Here is a 17409-nt window from a genome sequence, read left to right as displayed (position 1 = left end):
TCGGTAATGTACCGGGACCACCGGAGGGGTCCGGGGGTCCACCGGGGTGGGGCCATGGGCCCCAGAGGCATACATGGGCCAAGTGTGAGAAGGCACCAGCCCCTAGGTGAGCTAGGGCGCCTCCCACCATGGCCCATGCGCCTAGAAGGGGAGAGGGGGCAAACCCTAAGGGCAGATGGGCCCTAAGGCCCATGCTCCCTGCACCTCCCTCTCCTCCCCCTCTTGGCCGCCACCCAAAACCCATCTACCGCCCCCCCTAGGGGTGGGAACCCTAGAGGGGGCGCACCCTCCTCCCTCTCCCCTATATATAGTGAGGCGTAGGGGCTGCCCACAACACGCGATCTGATCTCTGCCTGTTGGTGCAGCCCTCCCTCTCTTTCTCCTCATATCTCGCGGTGCTTGGCGAAGCCCTGCAGGATTGCCACGCTCCTCCATCACCACCACGTCGTTGTGCTGCTGCTGGATGGAGTCTTCCTCAACCTCTCCCTCTCTCCTTGCTGGATCAAGGCATGGGAGACGTCACCGGGTTGTACGTGTGTTGAACGCAGAGGTGCCGTCCATTCGGCACTTGGTCATCGGTGATTTGGATCATGACGAGTACGACTCCATCAACCCCGTTCACTTGAACGCTTCCGCTTAGCGATCTACAAGGGTATGTAGATGCATTCTCCTTCCCCTCGTTGCTAGTCTCTCCATAGATAGATCTTGGTAACATGTAGGAAAATTTTGAATTTCTGCTATGTTCCCCAACATTAGTCTATATTGGAATATCTAAAAAGACTTACATTAAGGAACAGAGGGAGTATCTAAATAGAAATCAAGCATGCCTGATGTAAGCAAAAAAGTCACTCAGCTCATCTTTCGAAGTTATTAATAGCCACCTTCTCTTCCTTCAAATGCGCCTTCTGGGAGAAGCAATACACAAGAATGAATAGATACAAGTCAAGAACTAAATCAAGCACGCAAGAATATGAGGTCTGCGCAATAATATAATTAACCTCACAACTAAATAAAAATACTGAATCCCCACAAAGAAAAATCAAAATTGAATGTCCCGCAGGTACGATTAGGCCAATCACAAGAAGTAAATAAAATCAAAGAAGATGGGACGTCATACATGGCATAACTTGTTCAGTGTGCCATCAGCCTGGACGAAGATTCGAGAAGCATTTCCAACTATTTGATATCAGGCTTAATATTTAGTTGAAATTTCACAAGCTCTCTCCATTATATGGTCACAGTCATCTTCCTACTTAAATTGACATGCAAACGAAAGATTAAAATGAGCTCAATAATTTTTGGGTATGAACATTAGAACTACCTATCGATCAGGATATACTTCAGTCATTGAATAGTGCAAATATATCTATAATCAAGATAGTTCAGGTAGTTGTAGCACTTAGTTACGTCCCACTATTCAAGCATCCAGAAAAAACCTGAGAATAGCTAACCTTAACGACGATTGGCGCTGTAGCTCGAGTGGGATACATTTGAATAGCTAAGCTTAACGGCAATGTTAGACTTGGCTTCAATCAAAGAGTCTCTCAGGTTCTGGGCCGAAACCAAAGAGTCTCTCTTGGTCCTGCTCCGGAACCTACAGAAACACCATCAGAAAACTCTGTTAGAGCACGACATGGCCACCAGACTGAATAGGATAAGTACTAACAACATATGCTACTCTGTTTCTATAGAATGAAAAAATGAATAGTTCACCTTCAGTTTTAGCAGGGGTCGACGAATTGGGGATGAACCAATGGACTGGAAACTAAAGTCCAACAGCCAAGATAGTACAGTAAGTTTTCAAATAGATTTATATCCAATGAAACTTGACAGAAACTCACAAAAACAAAGGACTAAACTGTGTCCCCGGGTTATAAAGAAAATTCAGAAGGTGGGTAGAGATAACAGAAAACGAATTGCATCTTTAGAATTTTGAGGATCTCTGCATGCCGACGCCGCCACGGGCCACGACCTCATATCTGCGAACAAGATGCCCGTAGAGGAAATGGTTAAAATGCACACGTCATCTGACATTTCACTAGAGCGCGACATCCAAAAAAAGGCGAACTCCGGGGGAGGGGGAGGAATGGGAGGATGCGGACGTACTCGTGGCCGGCGAGGGAGATCTTCTCCTTGTTGAAGACGGCAATGGTGAACTCGACCGACGGCATGGCGGCGCCGACCTTGGTCGGGGCTGCGACCATGGCGGCGACCGCGCGGTGGCTCGCACCCGCGCATGCGGGGTGGGATGTAGCCGTGGAGAAGGCGACGGGGGAGAATGAGCCGCCGGCGGCAGCTAGGGTTTCGGGATGGGCGAGGGTGGATGTCACGGAGGAGGTGGGCTGTGGCGGTTGGGAGGAGCGTGCGCCGGCGGTCTCTCGTCGGGCATATGGCAGCCGCGAGGAGTGGTGCGTGGACGACGCGGCCGGGCGGCTGGAGCGTGGACGCGGCGATACGGCGGCGCGTGGAGAGGCACAGGTCGAGGCAAGCCGGCGGCGCGTGGGCCCGGTGATCCGGCGGCGCGCGGAGAGGCACAGGTCGAGGCGGTCCGGCGGACGGCGGCGCATGGAGATCGAGGCACAGGTGGAGGCGGTAGTTGGCGGCGAGGTTGTAGGGAAAGAGGTGGGGCGAGGCGTGGGGTGTGGCTGGCGGTGAGGCATGGGCAGCGGTTTTGGTTTTGTTTCTGCGTGATGAAAGAGGTAATTAATTAATTAAACATAATGGCATGGTGGGTAATTAAAGCATAAAACGTGTTTGGTGTTTTGAAGCGATGTAGACCATCAGATTGCAGGTTTGGATGGATAGGATGATTTGGTTCTCCGCTCTCTCTTTTTTTTTTGTAGGGGTAGTAGATGAAGATTCTCTGATATGTGAAACCAAAGTGAGAATTGCGGATGACGACAGCCATAGGCACACCCCAAGAGCACGCAGATCGATCAACGTGCGTTTCGGCCGGCATGGCGGTCAGGCGGTCACCGCAACTAAGGGGGGGCGTGGAGTGGCACGACAAGCCTCGCCGGGTCGAGTTTTGGGTAGCGGCGCGCTTCATGGCCTCCATGCCGCGCTCGTACCCCCGCCACTCCGCCCTTTCCGCGTCCGCCTTGGTCTCGGCGAGCTTGGCCTTCGCCTTCCGCAGCCCCGTCATGCTCCAGCGCCTTCGTCTTCCTGCCCAGCTCCTCCCGAAGCGTGTCGGCCTCGCGCTCGCGCGCCCTCGGCTTCTCCTCCAGCAACATACATACTGGGCTTGCAGCTGAAAGGATAGGTTAGAATAATTGTGGTTAGAATAATTGTTCATCGAGTCCGCATAATACGCCTTCTAGAATGTTAACACCCTAGATGCATTTCCATTAACTTTTAACGGATCCATCTATTGGTCTATCAGTCTGTTAAGTTCAGTTCACTCATAAATCATGAGCAAAAACATTTGATTGTTCAATATTTTTGTGGTCTATATTCCAGCATGCATTTTTCTTTATTAGTCCTCTGGGTGATCGTTGTGTGTGGTTTTTACGTATCAATAGTCGTCAACTCGCCATGTTCCAATGACCTATATGCGTCACTGGCTTACTACTCTTATAAATTACCTATTCTTCACGTGCTTCCCTCGTTTAGCATTGACATTGGAGAAGAAAAACTGCTCTTCGGATCAAAGTATATATATTATGTAATTTCAGAAAATGAGAGATGCTTTTACTTCACAAATTTCTCATTTATGTTTCATACATTGCTGGCATACACCGGGTTAAGGATTGCCCATGATTAGATAGAATTATGTCCATCTTATCCCTAGGAGCTTTATTGCCTGCTAATTTTTTTACTCTATACATACTCGCACTCGAGACTCAATAATACATCCTGCCATTATGCTGATCCCTCTCTAATCCTCTTACATGGTATTTGATACCATGTAGAACTACACACACCAAGCAGTTACCCAAAAGTTTAAGCTTATGCGGGGAAGATGGGCTATGCATTTATACTTCAACATACAACAACAATATGTGGGTTGTCATGGGAAATACCCAATGGTTCCTGGGTACATATGTACCCTATATGGGGATTTTTTTAATGATTAAACAAAAAGTCAAAATAGTTAAGAAACTATTTTAGAATAAACTTGACTTACTTGCGCACTAGTATATGAATTTTCACAAAAAATTTAAATTACATTGACTTCACAGCGAAGAAGACAAAATTTATTTGCTATTATAGGTCACTGTTCACGCTATTTTGACTGAAAATTTGTCTTTTTTGAAAAGAAGTCAAAGAGGAATTTTATTTTGTTGAAACTTTTCTTACTAGTACAATGGAAGGTTAAGTTTTTCTCAAAAATATTTTTAGAAATTTTCGACTTTTTATTGAATTACTAATTATTTTTTTTCATATAAGGTACATATGTACCCAGGAACCAAACGTTCCCCTCCGGGTTGTCATCTAGTATAACAAACTGTCCAAACGGTGAGGATCATTCCCTGTGAGTCAAAAGAAAAGAGAGAATTCTTCAGTGCAGAGTAGGTAAATTCAGGGAAAGTTGCTGAATAGGTAAATTGGGGGAGAGCTGCCCATGCTGCTGGTCTGTCATTGAGATTTTTCTTTACGACGTGTGTAGATGGTAGAGTGTCCTTGCAATTTTTGTAAGGAAAATAATCATACGAAAACCTCTGAGAATCTTGGTCTAGCACATTGCCAAACAAGAGAGACCCGGTTCAGATCACAGCTCATGAAAATATAGTCATAGATTAGATTGCCTCTCAACATTTTTGACGGATCATAATCCCTAATGATTTACGCATATATTCATCCTCTGATGCAACATTTTTTCACACAAAAGAAGTTCCATGTGAACTGTGAAACGAAGGTGGGAAATGCAGTCCCAAAGATCAGCAGCGCGTCCCAGAAACATGCGGATAATTGCAGATCGATCGACGTGTGCAGCGGGCAGGCATGGCGATCGGGCGGTCGCCGGCGGCGGCGCTACGGGGGGGCGCGGACCGGCACGAAGAGCAGCGCCGGGTCCAGGTACGGGTAGCGATGAAGCGCGGCGCGCCTCATGTCCTCCAGGCCGCGCTCGTACCCGCGCAGCTCCCGCTCCGCCAGCGCGCGCGCGTGCTCCCTGCTCGACCCCCAGAACCACCGCGCCGCCGCCGCCCTCTCGGCCTCCGCCTTGGTCGCGGCGAGCTCGGCCTTCGCCTTGTGCAGCTCCGCCCGCAGCGCGTCCGTCTCGGCGGCGTCCCGCTCCCGCGCCTTCACGTTCCTGTCCAGCTCCTCCCTGAGCCCGCGCGCCGCCGCCGCCGCGATCCCCGCGTCCGCCTTGGCCTCGGCGAGCACGGCCTTCGCCTTGCGCAGTTCCGCCCGCAGAGCCTCCGCCTCGGCGGTGTCGCGCTCCCGCGCCTTCATTTTCCTCCACAGCTCCTCCCGCGCCGCCGCCGCCTTGGCCGTCTCGTCGAGCTCGGCCTTGGCCTTGCGCAGCTCCGCCCGCAGCGCCTCCGTCTCGGTCTCGCGCGCCTTCAGCTTCCTGTGCAGCTCCCCCTGGAGCGCGTCCGCCTTGCGCTCGCGCGCCCTCAGCTTCTCCTCCAGCTCCAGAGCGTAGCCCAGCGAGAAGGCCACCTCGTTCGCCGTCTGTGCACCCCACCATGCCATGCCATGTCGATCGATCAATCCAGACCAACAGAATCATGCAAGAATAATGCACACGGGACAAGGAGCTCACCTGCAGCAGTGACACGTAGGTTGAGGCGACGACGTCGGCCGGCTTGGACGCGGCGAGCTCGCGCTCCCGCGACGGCGTCACGGTGCCCTGCAGCAGCCGCCTCGCCGCCTTCCAGTCACCATCTTTGCTTGTCGCGGGGGGCGACTTGCAGGGGGCGGAGAAGCCCGGCGGGCAAGAGGGGCCCGACGCCGAGCTCTCGCCGTCCGCACGGTCCTCCGGCAGCTTCCTCTTCTTCCCAAGCGACGGCGCACAAGGCGGCACCTTGCAGTCAGGCTCGCTCTTCACCGTCACCTTCCCTGCCGTCGCGCGCGCGGCCGCGGTCGTGGCTTCCTCCATGGCGGCATCAGATCGTACGGTTGCAAATCACAGATCAGTACAATCCACAGCAAACATCCTGAACCATGATGTACAATCTACAATGCCGGAGGGTTCACCTCGAGGAGTTGGAGGCGACACCCCGGTGATGCTGGCCGCGCCCATGTTGCGGTGGTGGAGGTACGCGAAGAGATCGATCGGGGAGCTCCCTCGAGCACGCAGCAGGCTGTCCGCCACGGCCTTCTCCTGGACGGTGAGCGACGGGTCGAAGGTGGAGGACCTGGAAGGCTCCCCCCACTCCACCGGGCACGGCCAGGGCGCCGACGACGCCAGGAAGAAGAAGTCCTCCTTCCAGCCCTTGACAAACTTGGCGCGAATCCGGGCGAAGAGCAGGCCGTCGGCGTCCTTGCCGCGGAGGGTGTAGAAGCCGTGCGGCGGGAACGGGCAGAGCGCGAAGAAGTGCCGGAACACGGCGAGCGACGGGTCCACGCCGGCGGAGCGGGAGAGCGCGACGAAGCCGGCCATGGCGCGCCAGCCGTTGGGCGAGAGCTGGCCCGGGGCGAGCCCGAAGTGGGTGAGCACGGCGGCGAAGAAGGGGTGGAGGGGCAGGCGCATCCCGGCGTCCAGCGCGTCGAGGTACACGCAGACGGACCCGGGCGGCGGCGTGGAGCACGAGGAGCGGCCGCCGGCGAGGACCGGGGCGAAGCCGCCGGGGATGGCGTACCTCTTGCAGAGGGCCCTCAGGGCTCCTGGCTTGCGCAGCCGCGAGGCGACCCGCTCGGCCGAGACGTCGTCGTCGCCGTCATCGCCTCCGTCGCTGGTGCGGGGAGCTCGGTCGCGGGTGGGTTCGTCGAGGAGGTCGTCCGGCCGCGACCAGGACTCCGAGGTCCCGGAGGAGGATGGCATGGCGGCTGGGGTTGTGCTGCGGCGGCGGCGGCGCTGGTAGGACTGGAGGGTGGGTGGCTACCGATCAAGACGGCAAGAAAGAAAGTGGAGGCTTCATTTTTCGTCGTCGTGCGCAAAAGCAAAGGGTTTTTAGGGCAAGCCGTGTGCCTTCCGATCCCCCCTAGTTTATAGACTTCCTTCATTCTTTGTCACTGATTCTTGAATTTGCTAAGCAAGACACGGCCTAAAACTTGGGAGAAAAAACATATTTACATGAATGGAAGAACTTCAATTTTGTTCTTACTTTTCTTAAAGCAAGGCAAACTTGCATATTCTTTCATTAATAGAGCTGGATTCAGGATCAGATCACTAGAAAAAGAGTCAATTACACCACTGCTTCTTGAATTTGATGGAAATGGTCACTTTAATGACAAAACTTGTACTCCCTCCGTTTCAAAATAGATGACCCAATTTTGTACTAAGTTAGTACAGCGATCCTGAGTTAATCTGCGTGCCCAGCTAGCCATCTCATCATGATACTGCTTGTTAAGGATACACAGGTTTTATATCTTTCACCGTCACCTTGAAGTCGGGCTCGCTCTTCACCACGAAGGTTGAGAGGATCTTCTAGGTGCGTGCAAAATTTCGAAGTGTTTGGACATTTGAGGAGCTCGTGGCAAAAGAAAAAATCTAGTCTACACGGTGCATGTTTTGAAAGATACTTTGACAGACCAAAATTTTTATTTTTCCACGAGCTCCTCAAACGTCCAAATATCTTGAAATTTGGCACACACACACACCTAAAAGATTCTCTCGAATTTCATGTGTAAACATTTTTTAAATTTGTTTATTTTTTCGAATTTACCTTTCATCGACGGGTTCAGCTAAGCCTGGGTGCAGAAATGCTGCACCCTATTGTTTGTGCAGGAGAAAAATATATAATAGTTCCCGCGAAAAACAAACTATGTAATAGACCATCTAATTTGCACATTTTCTTTTAAAGAAAAAAAATCTAATGCGCCCTACATACACATGTGCAAAATTCAAACCCATTCTCCTTCATAAAAAAATGTTTTTTCCACGTAAATACTCACTTCTTCAGTTCTCCCTAAAACTATTCTTGGGCTTCCTTGCCCTTTTTAAACTATTATGTGTTGCATGTTAATACTTTAAGAATAATAAAATCATGCATATATATATATATATATATATATATATATATATATATATATATATATATAATATGTTTGTACTCCCAAAAAAAAATGAAGCATGATCGACTTATTACAACCTCCAGCAAATTGTAATATGTCTACAACATTAGTGAAGTGGCGTATGACTTACAAATTTTGCAACAAAATTGCCATATTTCATCTCTTACATGTCCAACCCATGTAAACATAAATTATTAGTGGCCAAACCAGACGTTAACTTCACTTATGCTATCCACCTTATGTTTTGAATGGATGGGGTGTAAAAAAAAAATCCATGCATGCACCTTGTGAGTGGAAGCATATACGTGTGAAGTTTTGCTATGAAATGCTCCCTCCTTTCCAAATGGTGAAACCCGGTACATATTGCCTTACGCCAAACTTTGTTAGGTTTGACCAAGATTACAAAAAAAAAAACTGAACATGTACAGTACCAAATACTCCCTCTGTCCAAAAATACATGTCATCGAAATGGATAAAAAATATATCTAGAACTAAAATATGTCTTAATACATCTCTTTTTATCCATTTTGATAACAAGTATTTCTTGACGGAAGGAGAGAGTAGATATTAATAGATCCATCATGAATATGTATTCGTAATGTAGTTTGAGAGAGAGAGAGACGAGTCTTCTTCCAGTCGCCGGGTGATCCTTGCACTGTGTGTGGCTGTGAGCAGCAATGGCAACAATCATGGAGTCCGTCTTGGAAAAGTGAAGGCACAGTGCGCAGAGTCTGGGTGCTCGACACGTCGCATGGAGGGCCCACGCGGTCCAGATCAGCTGCTACTGCCGGCCAGTCTGGGCCTGGTGGCCCACGACAATGGGCTTTGCACAAAAATGGAAATGAGCAGTCTGTGTGCTCTGGGGCTGGGTAGTGGGCAGGCTCTGACGTGCCTACGCCAAGAGAGACGATGGTTCACGTACATATACAGGAGTTGATCGGGCAGAGACCCGGACCCGGAGGCGGAGGACTGGCCTACTGTCCAATGTGGTCTGGACCTGAACAGCAAATCCATACTACTACCATATCTCTCTCTAATAATAATAAAGCACGAATTGACTCTGTGGGTTCATCGTCACAATACGTTTTCTTCATATGAATTTACGCTTTCAGTTTGAATTAAAAACATGTACGTGCGCTACCCCGTTTGCAGCCAAAAAAACATGCCCGACTCTCGCTTTACTTCTGTTAATTTGGCCGCTTCCCACGCACGTTTGGAAAGAAATCGGAACAGAACTCACGAAAAGAAAGGAAACCTCAGTGCAGGCCAATCCTCGTCTCTCACGTCCTGGGTCATCGTCTTCCTCCTCGGTCACGACACGGAGCCTATATACAGTGAAAAAATCGGCTCCTTACCCCTCCTCCTCGCGAGAGTGAAGAACCTTGCCCGTTACTCCACGGAACCTACCTGATGCCGCGACGGCTGGCACAATCTCTCGGCCACAACACCGTAGCCCTCTTTGCGCCTGAGGCTCCTTCGAGCAATTTCTTCCCTGCGTGTGGTAGCTCGAGATGGATTCGTCACCGTTGGCTATACCCGCCCGTGCACCCACCCCGGCCGCCTTTCACATCGCCGTTCTGCCAGAAAGCTAGCAGCATCGCCGCAGCCAGAGCCGGCACAAGCAAACTCGCCGTGGGATGAGAGGGGAAGGAGGAGAAGAGGAAACTATGGTGCGATGGGTCGTAGAAGACTCCGCGGAGGCGACGGCCGCGGCCGCCGAGCTCTCGGACTTCCAGCAGCAGCACACTGTCCCCAAACCAATGAGATCCACATCAACGGTGCTTAGCCCTCCATTGCAACATCGAATAACAAACACCCGTCGAGATCCACCAGGAGGTGGGCGCCTGCATGCCAGAGATGATCTTCGGCCGTCAAGAAATACACGCAGGTGAGGCAGAGCGTTTTACAGTTTGATATTTTGCTTTTGGTGTTTCGGGTTGATTAGTTGGTTACATAAAAAGGATATCCATGTGACTGTAGGTGAGTTTGGTTGCCAACGACACTAGAATTCAGAATCTGCCCATACCACCATATTGGAGTGCAAGACGGCAGTTCTCTTTTGACCATGACTGGTATCTTGATAGTAGTTGGAGTGGAGTATTTGGACTATTGAACTGGGCAAAGCAGATAAAAATGCTGCAGAATCAGTCCACAAAAATTCGCCTATATGAACTGCTGAGGAGAAGTTCCGCCACAGAAGGTCACACCCATCGCCGGTCAGTACATGGTGCTTTGTGCTGAAGGAGCCGATCCGAGAAATGTTTTAATCGCGTGCACATGGTGCTTTGTGGCTACTTGCTCTCGTCATACTATCAAGCAATGGTTCAAATCTGATCAAGGTTATTTCTTGCTTTGACTCGATGAGTCCCGAGTTTCTTATGCCATAATTAAACAATTATCTCTTCTCAAGTGCTTATTCATGGAATAGGAGTAGTTCAGCACAATCTTAAAGTGAGCCTATTTAGGACTTAGGATTTCTTTGGCCACTTTTGGTAGATATATTAGTTAAGGAGTTCGTTTTGTTCTGCCCTTATTTTACCTCATTAAAGTTTCAAGTAGTATTTGTTGTAGACAAAATAAGCTTGTTTATAAAAACATTCATGGCATGCATACCTGTATGAGTTATTTAAAAGGCAAACCCATCTGATTTTTTTACACTTCAAACTGATTTATATGCATGCAGCTATTGGCCGAGAGCACCATTTTAGTTTTACTGAACTGTCAAATAATGTCTGTTCTCTTATAACCCCAAGCCTGATCCCAAGGTTGTGAATGCATGTGCTTCTTAATATGAGTCTAAAAAGAAGTGCCTATTAGAGGGTGTGCTTTTTTGCAAAAAAAATTGATATAAAGGGTGTGCTAAATGTGAACATAAGTAACTTGGAAAATACCTATGTTTCTTAATACATCTCTCTATTTTGCATTGAATTTCAAATCTATTATTTTTACAGTTTTGCTAAAGCACATCTAGATGTATCCTGCAAAAGAAAAATCTAGATGTATCCCGCAAAAAAAGCACATCTAGATGTATCCTGCAAAAGAAAAATCTAGATGTATCCCGCAAAAAAAGCACATCTAGATGTGTTCTAAGTATTGTACATCTAATCTAAGTCCTATGCCATTGATTTTATGCTAAGATTCGTGCAAGCATTTTCTTTTGTTTTCTTTTTGTTTTCTTTCTAGATCGATTGAGTCAATTAGACACGCGATAACTAGGGCACATCTAAACAAACTTAATTTGTTGAGTTGTAAAATTTAGGTTGACTTCTTATTACCAATGGTTCGAGTTTCTTATTTCTGACTGACACAGGGAGGACGCTTAGATGGTTTTTAATTTTACAATATTTATTTTTTGTATTTCTCAGCGTCTACACAGGCGACCCACATTATAGATGATGTTAGCCTGCTGCCATTGTCGTTCCTCTGTAGACACACGCACATTTTTCCCGGTGAAGAGAATACCTCAAATCATCAACCCTGATTATGTGTCATGTTTTTTGCAAGACTGAAGCGGACAAATTCGGTTCTAGATGTAAATGATGACTGATTTAATGTGGCGGTTGTGTTGTTGAAGCTCATATGATGGAGCGTTTATGCACAACTGAAGTGGCACATTCACTTCTGCACACGTATCGAACGGCTTCCAAAACTTCTGAAAGCAAAGAGCTGGAGAACCATCCTCTAGGCTCTTCTTTACCACCATAGATTATTTTGCTTCCAAAACCAACGATAAACGCAGCAAGTTTTAAGTGCAATTTCACATCCAGATGTTGTTATTCAGGTTGTCGTGATACTATATCAGCTTCAAAGTTTATTTTTACTCGCAAGTAGTCCATAACTATGTGAACCTGAACACTCAAATCGCTGCTGGGGGAGGATTTCCACAGTATCTCTAGGGTGGTTAACCTGTTTGGAATTATTTGGAACTGAACTCCCTGAATTGACGTCAAGCTTGGCGACCACATAATACATTATCTCGAGGTATAATAGCACTTGATTCTCTAACAATCGCTGATGCATAAATTGCAGCAGGGTGAGCCCAAAGGCCTCTCTTGTGAATCACATTGCTTCCAATGATTTCATGATTGAGATCTTGGGATTTAATATTTAATATTTTCATGTTTATTTTCTTTTCTTTTGGAGGAGAACTAGATGCAGCTTGTAAATGTGTGACTTTACAAGTTTAGCTGAATAAACAGAATATATCCTCTGTAAGTTGATGTATAGAAAAGTGTATCCTTGCATACGTTTTGTATTATATATAGTTAACTCAGTATAGTTAACACTTTCCATCTTTCTCTAGGAGCTTTTCAGATATCATCTACACACAAGTAACATTCACTTGCTAAAAGCAAGAAAAGTAACACAAGGTTTGCAAGTTTGACAAAGTTTTCCCTCTGTTCTTGAATGTAGCTATTTTTATATTTCCTTTTTGTCAAACTGTTGTAGGCATGACGACAAAAACATTACTTCCACATTGTTGCTAGCTGTGAAGTTTGTCAAAGTTGAACAGAAGAAATATCCCGCAGTGTCAAAGTTGGCTAGAAGAAATAGTGTGGCACACGAAGTGGGTTTGTAAATGAGTGACAACGCCAATATTTTTCTCCCAGTGCAACACACGGCCATATGTTCTATATAAAAAGGAAAAGGAGGAAGTATGTTCATGCACTGGAAGCTTTACTGAGTCATGATGCACATTGAGAAGTTAGTGGTGTGTTCTCTTTTCTTTTGAGATAATTGTTGAACAATGGAAAAAGGGCACTGTTGTTGGGGGTGATACCCATCATATTTCTAATGGTATGTACAACCAAAGTTAGGGTGAGACCAGATGTTATACTGAAAAAGTCAGGTTAGTGAGCACAAATTGATTTTTTTTCTCCTGTATGTTTGACATGAAACGATGATATCTAATTGCATTTGTTTTTTAACCATTTAAACTGAAACCATTTACCAAATTTGCTCCATGTAGATCTTGCAAATTAAGAGGGAAAAGGCATTAGAATTGCACCATAAAGTGAAATAAAGACCAAAACATTATAAATAATAGTAGGAAAACATGATACAAAATGGACGTATCATCTTCCATGAAGATCAAGCTCGCTAAGTCCAACTTGTTCAAGAATTGCATTGAACAAAAAAATCCAATGCCCAGATGTACCTGGTTTACTTTTACCGGATCATTTCCTAATTATAATAAAATCACCTGCAATTAGTGGATGAATGATGCAATCGTGCAAAACTTTCAGACAATAATTTGGCTTTCCTATCAGGCTGGGCTTCTCCATAAGCAAGAACTAAATCCCAAATAAATTTATCTTCAACATCCTATACGATCCTTTTGATATAACAATCCACGTCCTCTTGGGAAATAACATCTAGAGTAGTGTAGTTAATACACAATAATAGGCCACCAGATTTCCCCCAAGCAGGAGTGTGATGCCAATGGAAATCTCTGCGTGCACATAATTTCTGCAAATTAGTCCTTGAATATTCTTGTCTCATTATTTCAAGCGCACTTGGCTGAGCGAGATCTTCCCCTTTGGCATGAGAACCGCCTACCTACGCTAACGTAACTAATGCAGATGACGGAAGTGAGTAGTTTTCCTATGCCAACATGAGCACAAACAAAATTATCAAATTTCGTATAGAAAGAAAAGGAACCACTTCTATTCTCTTTTCTTAAGTATAAAAGGGATAAGTACTTATTCCTGGCCGGCGGTATCATTGCTGCCCCCCGCCTAATGCGGATCATTGTGCAATGCATATGTGAAATCTCAATCCAAAACTTATTTGTTTCGTTGGAAAAACCAACGGAGCCAAGGAAATCTACTTTCTTATCCATAATCATTTCCCTCGAAAATCTCTTTTAATATCTCCTCGAAATCCTCTCATATTCCCAAAAAAATACCTCCCATGGTCACACTAATAATACTCTTTTACTTTTTTATGGATAACAATTCTCGAAAATCAAGCCTCCCTCGAAAATTTGAAAGTAGATAAGGAAGTAGATTTTCGAGGGAGGCTTGATTATCATAATCAAGCCTACTTAGTTCAACAGAGATTATCAAGCCTACTTTGTTCAACAGATTTTCTAATAATCAAATTTGAGCTAATCATGTTTCTAATTTTCCCCAAGTTCATGCCAATTTGTCTTGCTTAATTAAATCAAGCCTAGTTTGTTCAACATTGGCTTGCTTAATTAAATCAAGCCTACTTTGTTCAATAGATTTTCTAAGAATCAAATTTGAGCTATTCATGTCTCAAAAGGCTGGCCCAGTCTCTTCCGTAGATGCTCATAAGGATAGGGGTGTGTGTTTGTGTGTTTATTGGGGTAAGTGTGCGTGCGTGTATGTGAGGTACTCAAACTCTTAGGACCCCGATAATGCCCAAGCGCTCGGGAATTTTGATCATTGACAAATTGAACGTTTTCAATGACAATTTTTAATGGCGAGAGGATGCAAATTTAGTTGGCAAGTATGATAAATTCATGCTTAATTTATTGTTTTTTCAGAAAATTGCCAAGCGTGTCAACTAAACCTGCCATCCTCTTTTCACTAAAATTGCCATGAAATGTTCGATTAGTCATGGTCAAATTCCGAACATTCGGGATTTACCATTTCCGATCTTATAACATCGCAAATAATGAACATTACATGCACCAAAAACGAGCCTCCCTAGTCAATTGTGACCTGAAGCTTGGAACAAGAAAATCACCTATCAACGGGTGCAGAGTGTTGTAGTATCTCAGAGAACTTCAGCTACAAAAGTAAGCGATCTCCAGATAGGGGAACAGAGCGCATAGAGTGGATCAGGCTAGAGTTTTGTTCGTGATCTTCATTTTAGCCATCTAGAGAAGGAATGTTTCAAATTCCAAAACGACCATCAGCGGGCAACGTACTCAGGCAGCACGGCCAGCCGGAGCTTGATGACCTCGCCACCGCTTGTACCCCTCCAGCGCGTCCTCCGCGCGCTGGCGCACCTGCTCCTCGGAGGCCAGGAACTGCTGCACCGCTGCCGCCTTGGCGCTCTCCAGCTCCGCCTCCACCGCGGCAAGCTTGGCCTTAGTCTTCACCAGCTCCGTCTCCGCGGCGCGCTTCGCCGCGGTGAGCTCGGCCTTGGCCTGCACCAGCTCTGCCTCCGCGGCGGCGAGCTCGTCCTTCGTCTTCACCACCTCCTCCCAGGCCGCAGCGCGCTCGGCCTTCGTCTTCACCGCCTCCGCCGCTTGCTTTGCCGCGGCGAGCTCAGCCTCCACAAGAGACGCGGAGAGCTCGGCCTTCGTCTTCACCACCTCCGCCTCCACCGCCGCGAGCTCCGCTTTGGTCTTCTCCAGCTCCGCTCCCGCCGCAGCGAGCTCGGACTGTGCCTTCTCAAGCTCCACGTCCGCCGCCCACTTCGCCGCCGCGAGCTCGGCCTTTGCCTCCTCCAGCTGCTCCCGCAGAGCCGCGGCGTCGCGCTCCCTGGCCACCAGCTTCTCCCCAAGTTCGAGCACGCAGTTCGCAGCCTGAAAGCAAACAATATGCTCGGTTGGACGGACCCCCGACAAGACAAGCACCTAGAGATGGAACAATTTCCCATGGCATTTGCTGGCATAGTGGCAATACCCGCCGAATCGCTGCGCCGTCGGAAGGCTCGCTCGCCGCGAACGCGCGCTCCAACGACGGCGCGACGGTTTCCTGCAGCAGCTCCCGTCCGCCATCCCAGTCTGTGGTGTGTCCGTCGTGCCTGCCGCTGGCTTCCTCCCAAGTCCTCTTCTTTGCCGACGCCGACGCTTGCGCGGCCACCTTGTCCGCCGGCATAGTCTTCATCATGTCGTGGACGGAGGGATCCATGCCTAGATAGCACGCAGCAACAACTTTAGGGCTCCATGAAACAGGGGAATCAGAGGTATTTCAATGTTCAGAACTTCTTCAGGTACCTTTGTAACACGAAGAAGGCCGCGGCGGCGGGGATGCGGCAGCAAGGTTACTCCGCCGCCGCCGTGGGCACGTAGCAGGGAGCAGGTTCCTGAGATCGACAACGGCGCAGATACGGCAGCGCCCAGCAGGGAGCAGGTTCCTGAGATCAACAGCGGCGCCACCGTGAGCGCTCAGCTTCACCACCGATTTGTTTTCCTCAACGGTGAGCGCCGGGTCGAGGAAGGAGCCGTTGGACGGCTCGCCCCACTCCACGGCGCAAGGCCACGGCTCCGGCGACGAGAGGAAGAAGAACTCGTGTCTCCAGCCCGGGGTGGTTTTGCAACCCCCGTTCGGCAAGCTTGTGATGTCCCGCCTGGATCGGAAAAAGTACCACCCTTTCTCGTGCTTTTGGTCCATGATGGACAGGTGGAAGAAGCGCCGGAACACCGCGACCGAGGGAGGGACGCCGGCGGACTCGCAGAGCACGAGGAAGCCCGCCATGAAGCGCCACCCGTTGGGCGTGAGCTGCGCCGGCGCGATGCCGAAGTGGGCGAGGACCTCGCGGAAGAAGCCGCGCAGCGGGACGCGCATCCCGGCCTCCAGCGCGCGCGCGTACACGCAGATGGCCCCCGGCGGCGGCGTCGAGTTCGCGCGCAGGTCGCCGGCGGGCCGCGCGGTGAACTCCTTGGGCACGCCGTACTTGTCGCAGAGCGCGTCGACCTCGTCCTGGGTGCGCAGGAGCGAGGCGAAGCCCTCGGCGCCCGTGGCCCTCGTTTCCTTGGCATCATTGCCGGCGATGAGTTCGGCTGCGGTGACCACGCGGTGTTCCGGGTAGAGGGAGGAGGAGGAAGGCATGGTGCGCCTGGCAGCCGGCGGCGTCGCCTCCTTTCCTACCCTGCCCTGTCGTGCAGACTGCTGCAGTGCAGCGGAGACCAAATGCGGTGTCGACGCGGTGTTCTGGACTCTCTTTCGGACTTTTGGACTTGAGGCCTCTTTTGGGTATTCTCTCTTTAGTTGCTTCTCAAATTCAAATTCTAAGGCGGAAAATCATGCCAGAATACAATAATTTTAGGACATATTCGATTCCGAGGAATCCAAAAAATAGGATTACAATTTCATGCCATATATCTTTATGGGTGCTGCTATGCGTCCACCGGCCAATCCGCGCGATATGTCCGCCACCTGGATGGCCGTTCGATGTAGGCGCGTGCAACCGTCTGATCGATCTCCTGGCACGCGGCTCGGTCGCCTCCCCTCCACTCATTAATTCCTGAAAGAACGGTCCAGTTGTAGAAACTAAGGCTCTGTCCTGGCCCTGACTGACCTGCGCCCAGCGCGGCGCCGCCCCCAAACCACCGCAAAATCAGGCGCCGCCGGCGTGGGGGACCTC

The 17409-nt window shown here is 48.8% G+C and overlaps 2 protein-coding genes across 3 annotated transcripts; both read right to left on the bottom strand.

Moving 5' to 3' along the window:
- Positions 1-4705: 4705 nt before the first annotated feature.
- On the bottom strand, positions 4706-7071 carry LOC123149970 (uncharacterized). Of its 2 annotated transcripts, none has more exons than XM_044569760.1 (3): positions 6145-7071; positions 5711-6066; positions 4706-5619 (listed from the first exon to the last, which is right to left on the bottom strand). In XM_044569760.1, the coding sequence occupies exons 1-3, from the start codon at positions 6929-6931 to the stop codon at positions 4975-4977; spliced, it is 1788 nt and encodes a 595-aa protein (XP_044425695.1). In that variant the 5' UTR covers positions 6932-7071; the 3' UTR covers positions 4706-4974. The 2 variants fall into 2 exon arrangements, with proteins under 2 accessions (XP_044425695.1, XP_044425696.1); XM_044569761.1 differs by having other exon boundaries at positions 5711-6036.
- A 7707-nt stretch (positions 7072-14778) lies between these two features.
- LOC123150492 (uncharacterized) lies at positions 14779-16976 on the bottom strand. The gene is made up of 3 exons (XM_044570336.1): positions 16040-16976; positions 15726-15955; positions 14779-15625 (listed from the first exon to the last, which is right to left on the bottom strand). The coding sequence occupies exons 1-3, from the start codon at positions 16872-16874 to the stop codon at positions 15023-15025; spliced, it is 1668 nt and encodes a 555-aa protein (XP_044426271.1). The 5' UTR covers positions 16875-16976; the 3' UTR covers positions 14779-15022.
- Between the last annotated feature and the right edge of the window lie 433 nt (positions 16977-17409).

Source organism: Triticum aestivum, chromosome 7A (genome assembly GCF_018294505.1).
Source record: "Triticum aestivum cultivar Chinese Spring chromosome 7A, IWGSC CS RefSeq v2.1, whole genome shotgun sequence".
Taxonomy (NCBI): Eukaryota; Viridiplantae; Streptophyta; class Magnoliopsida; order Poales; family Poaceae; genus Triticum; species Triticum aestivum.
This window is presented reverse-complemented; position numbering and strand designations above follow the sequence as displayed.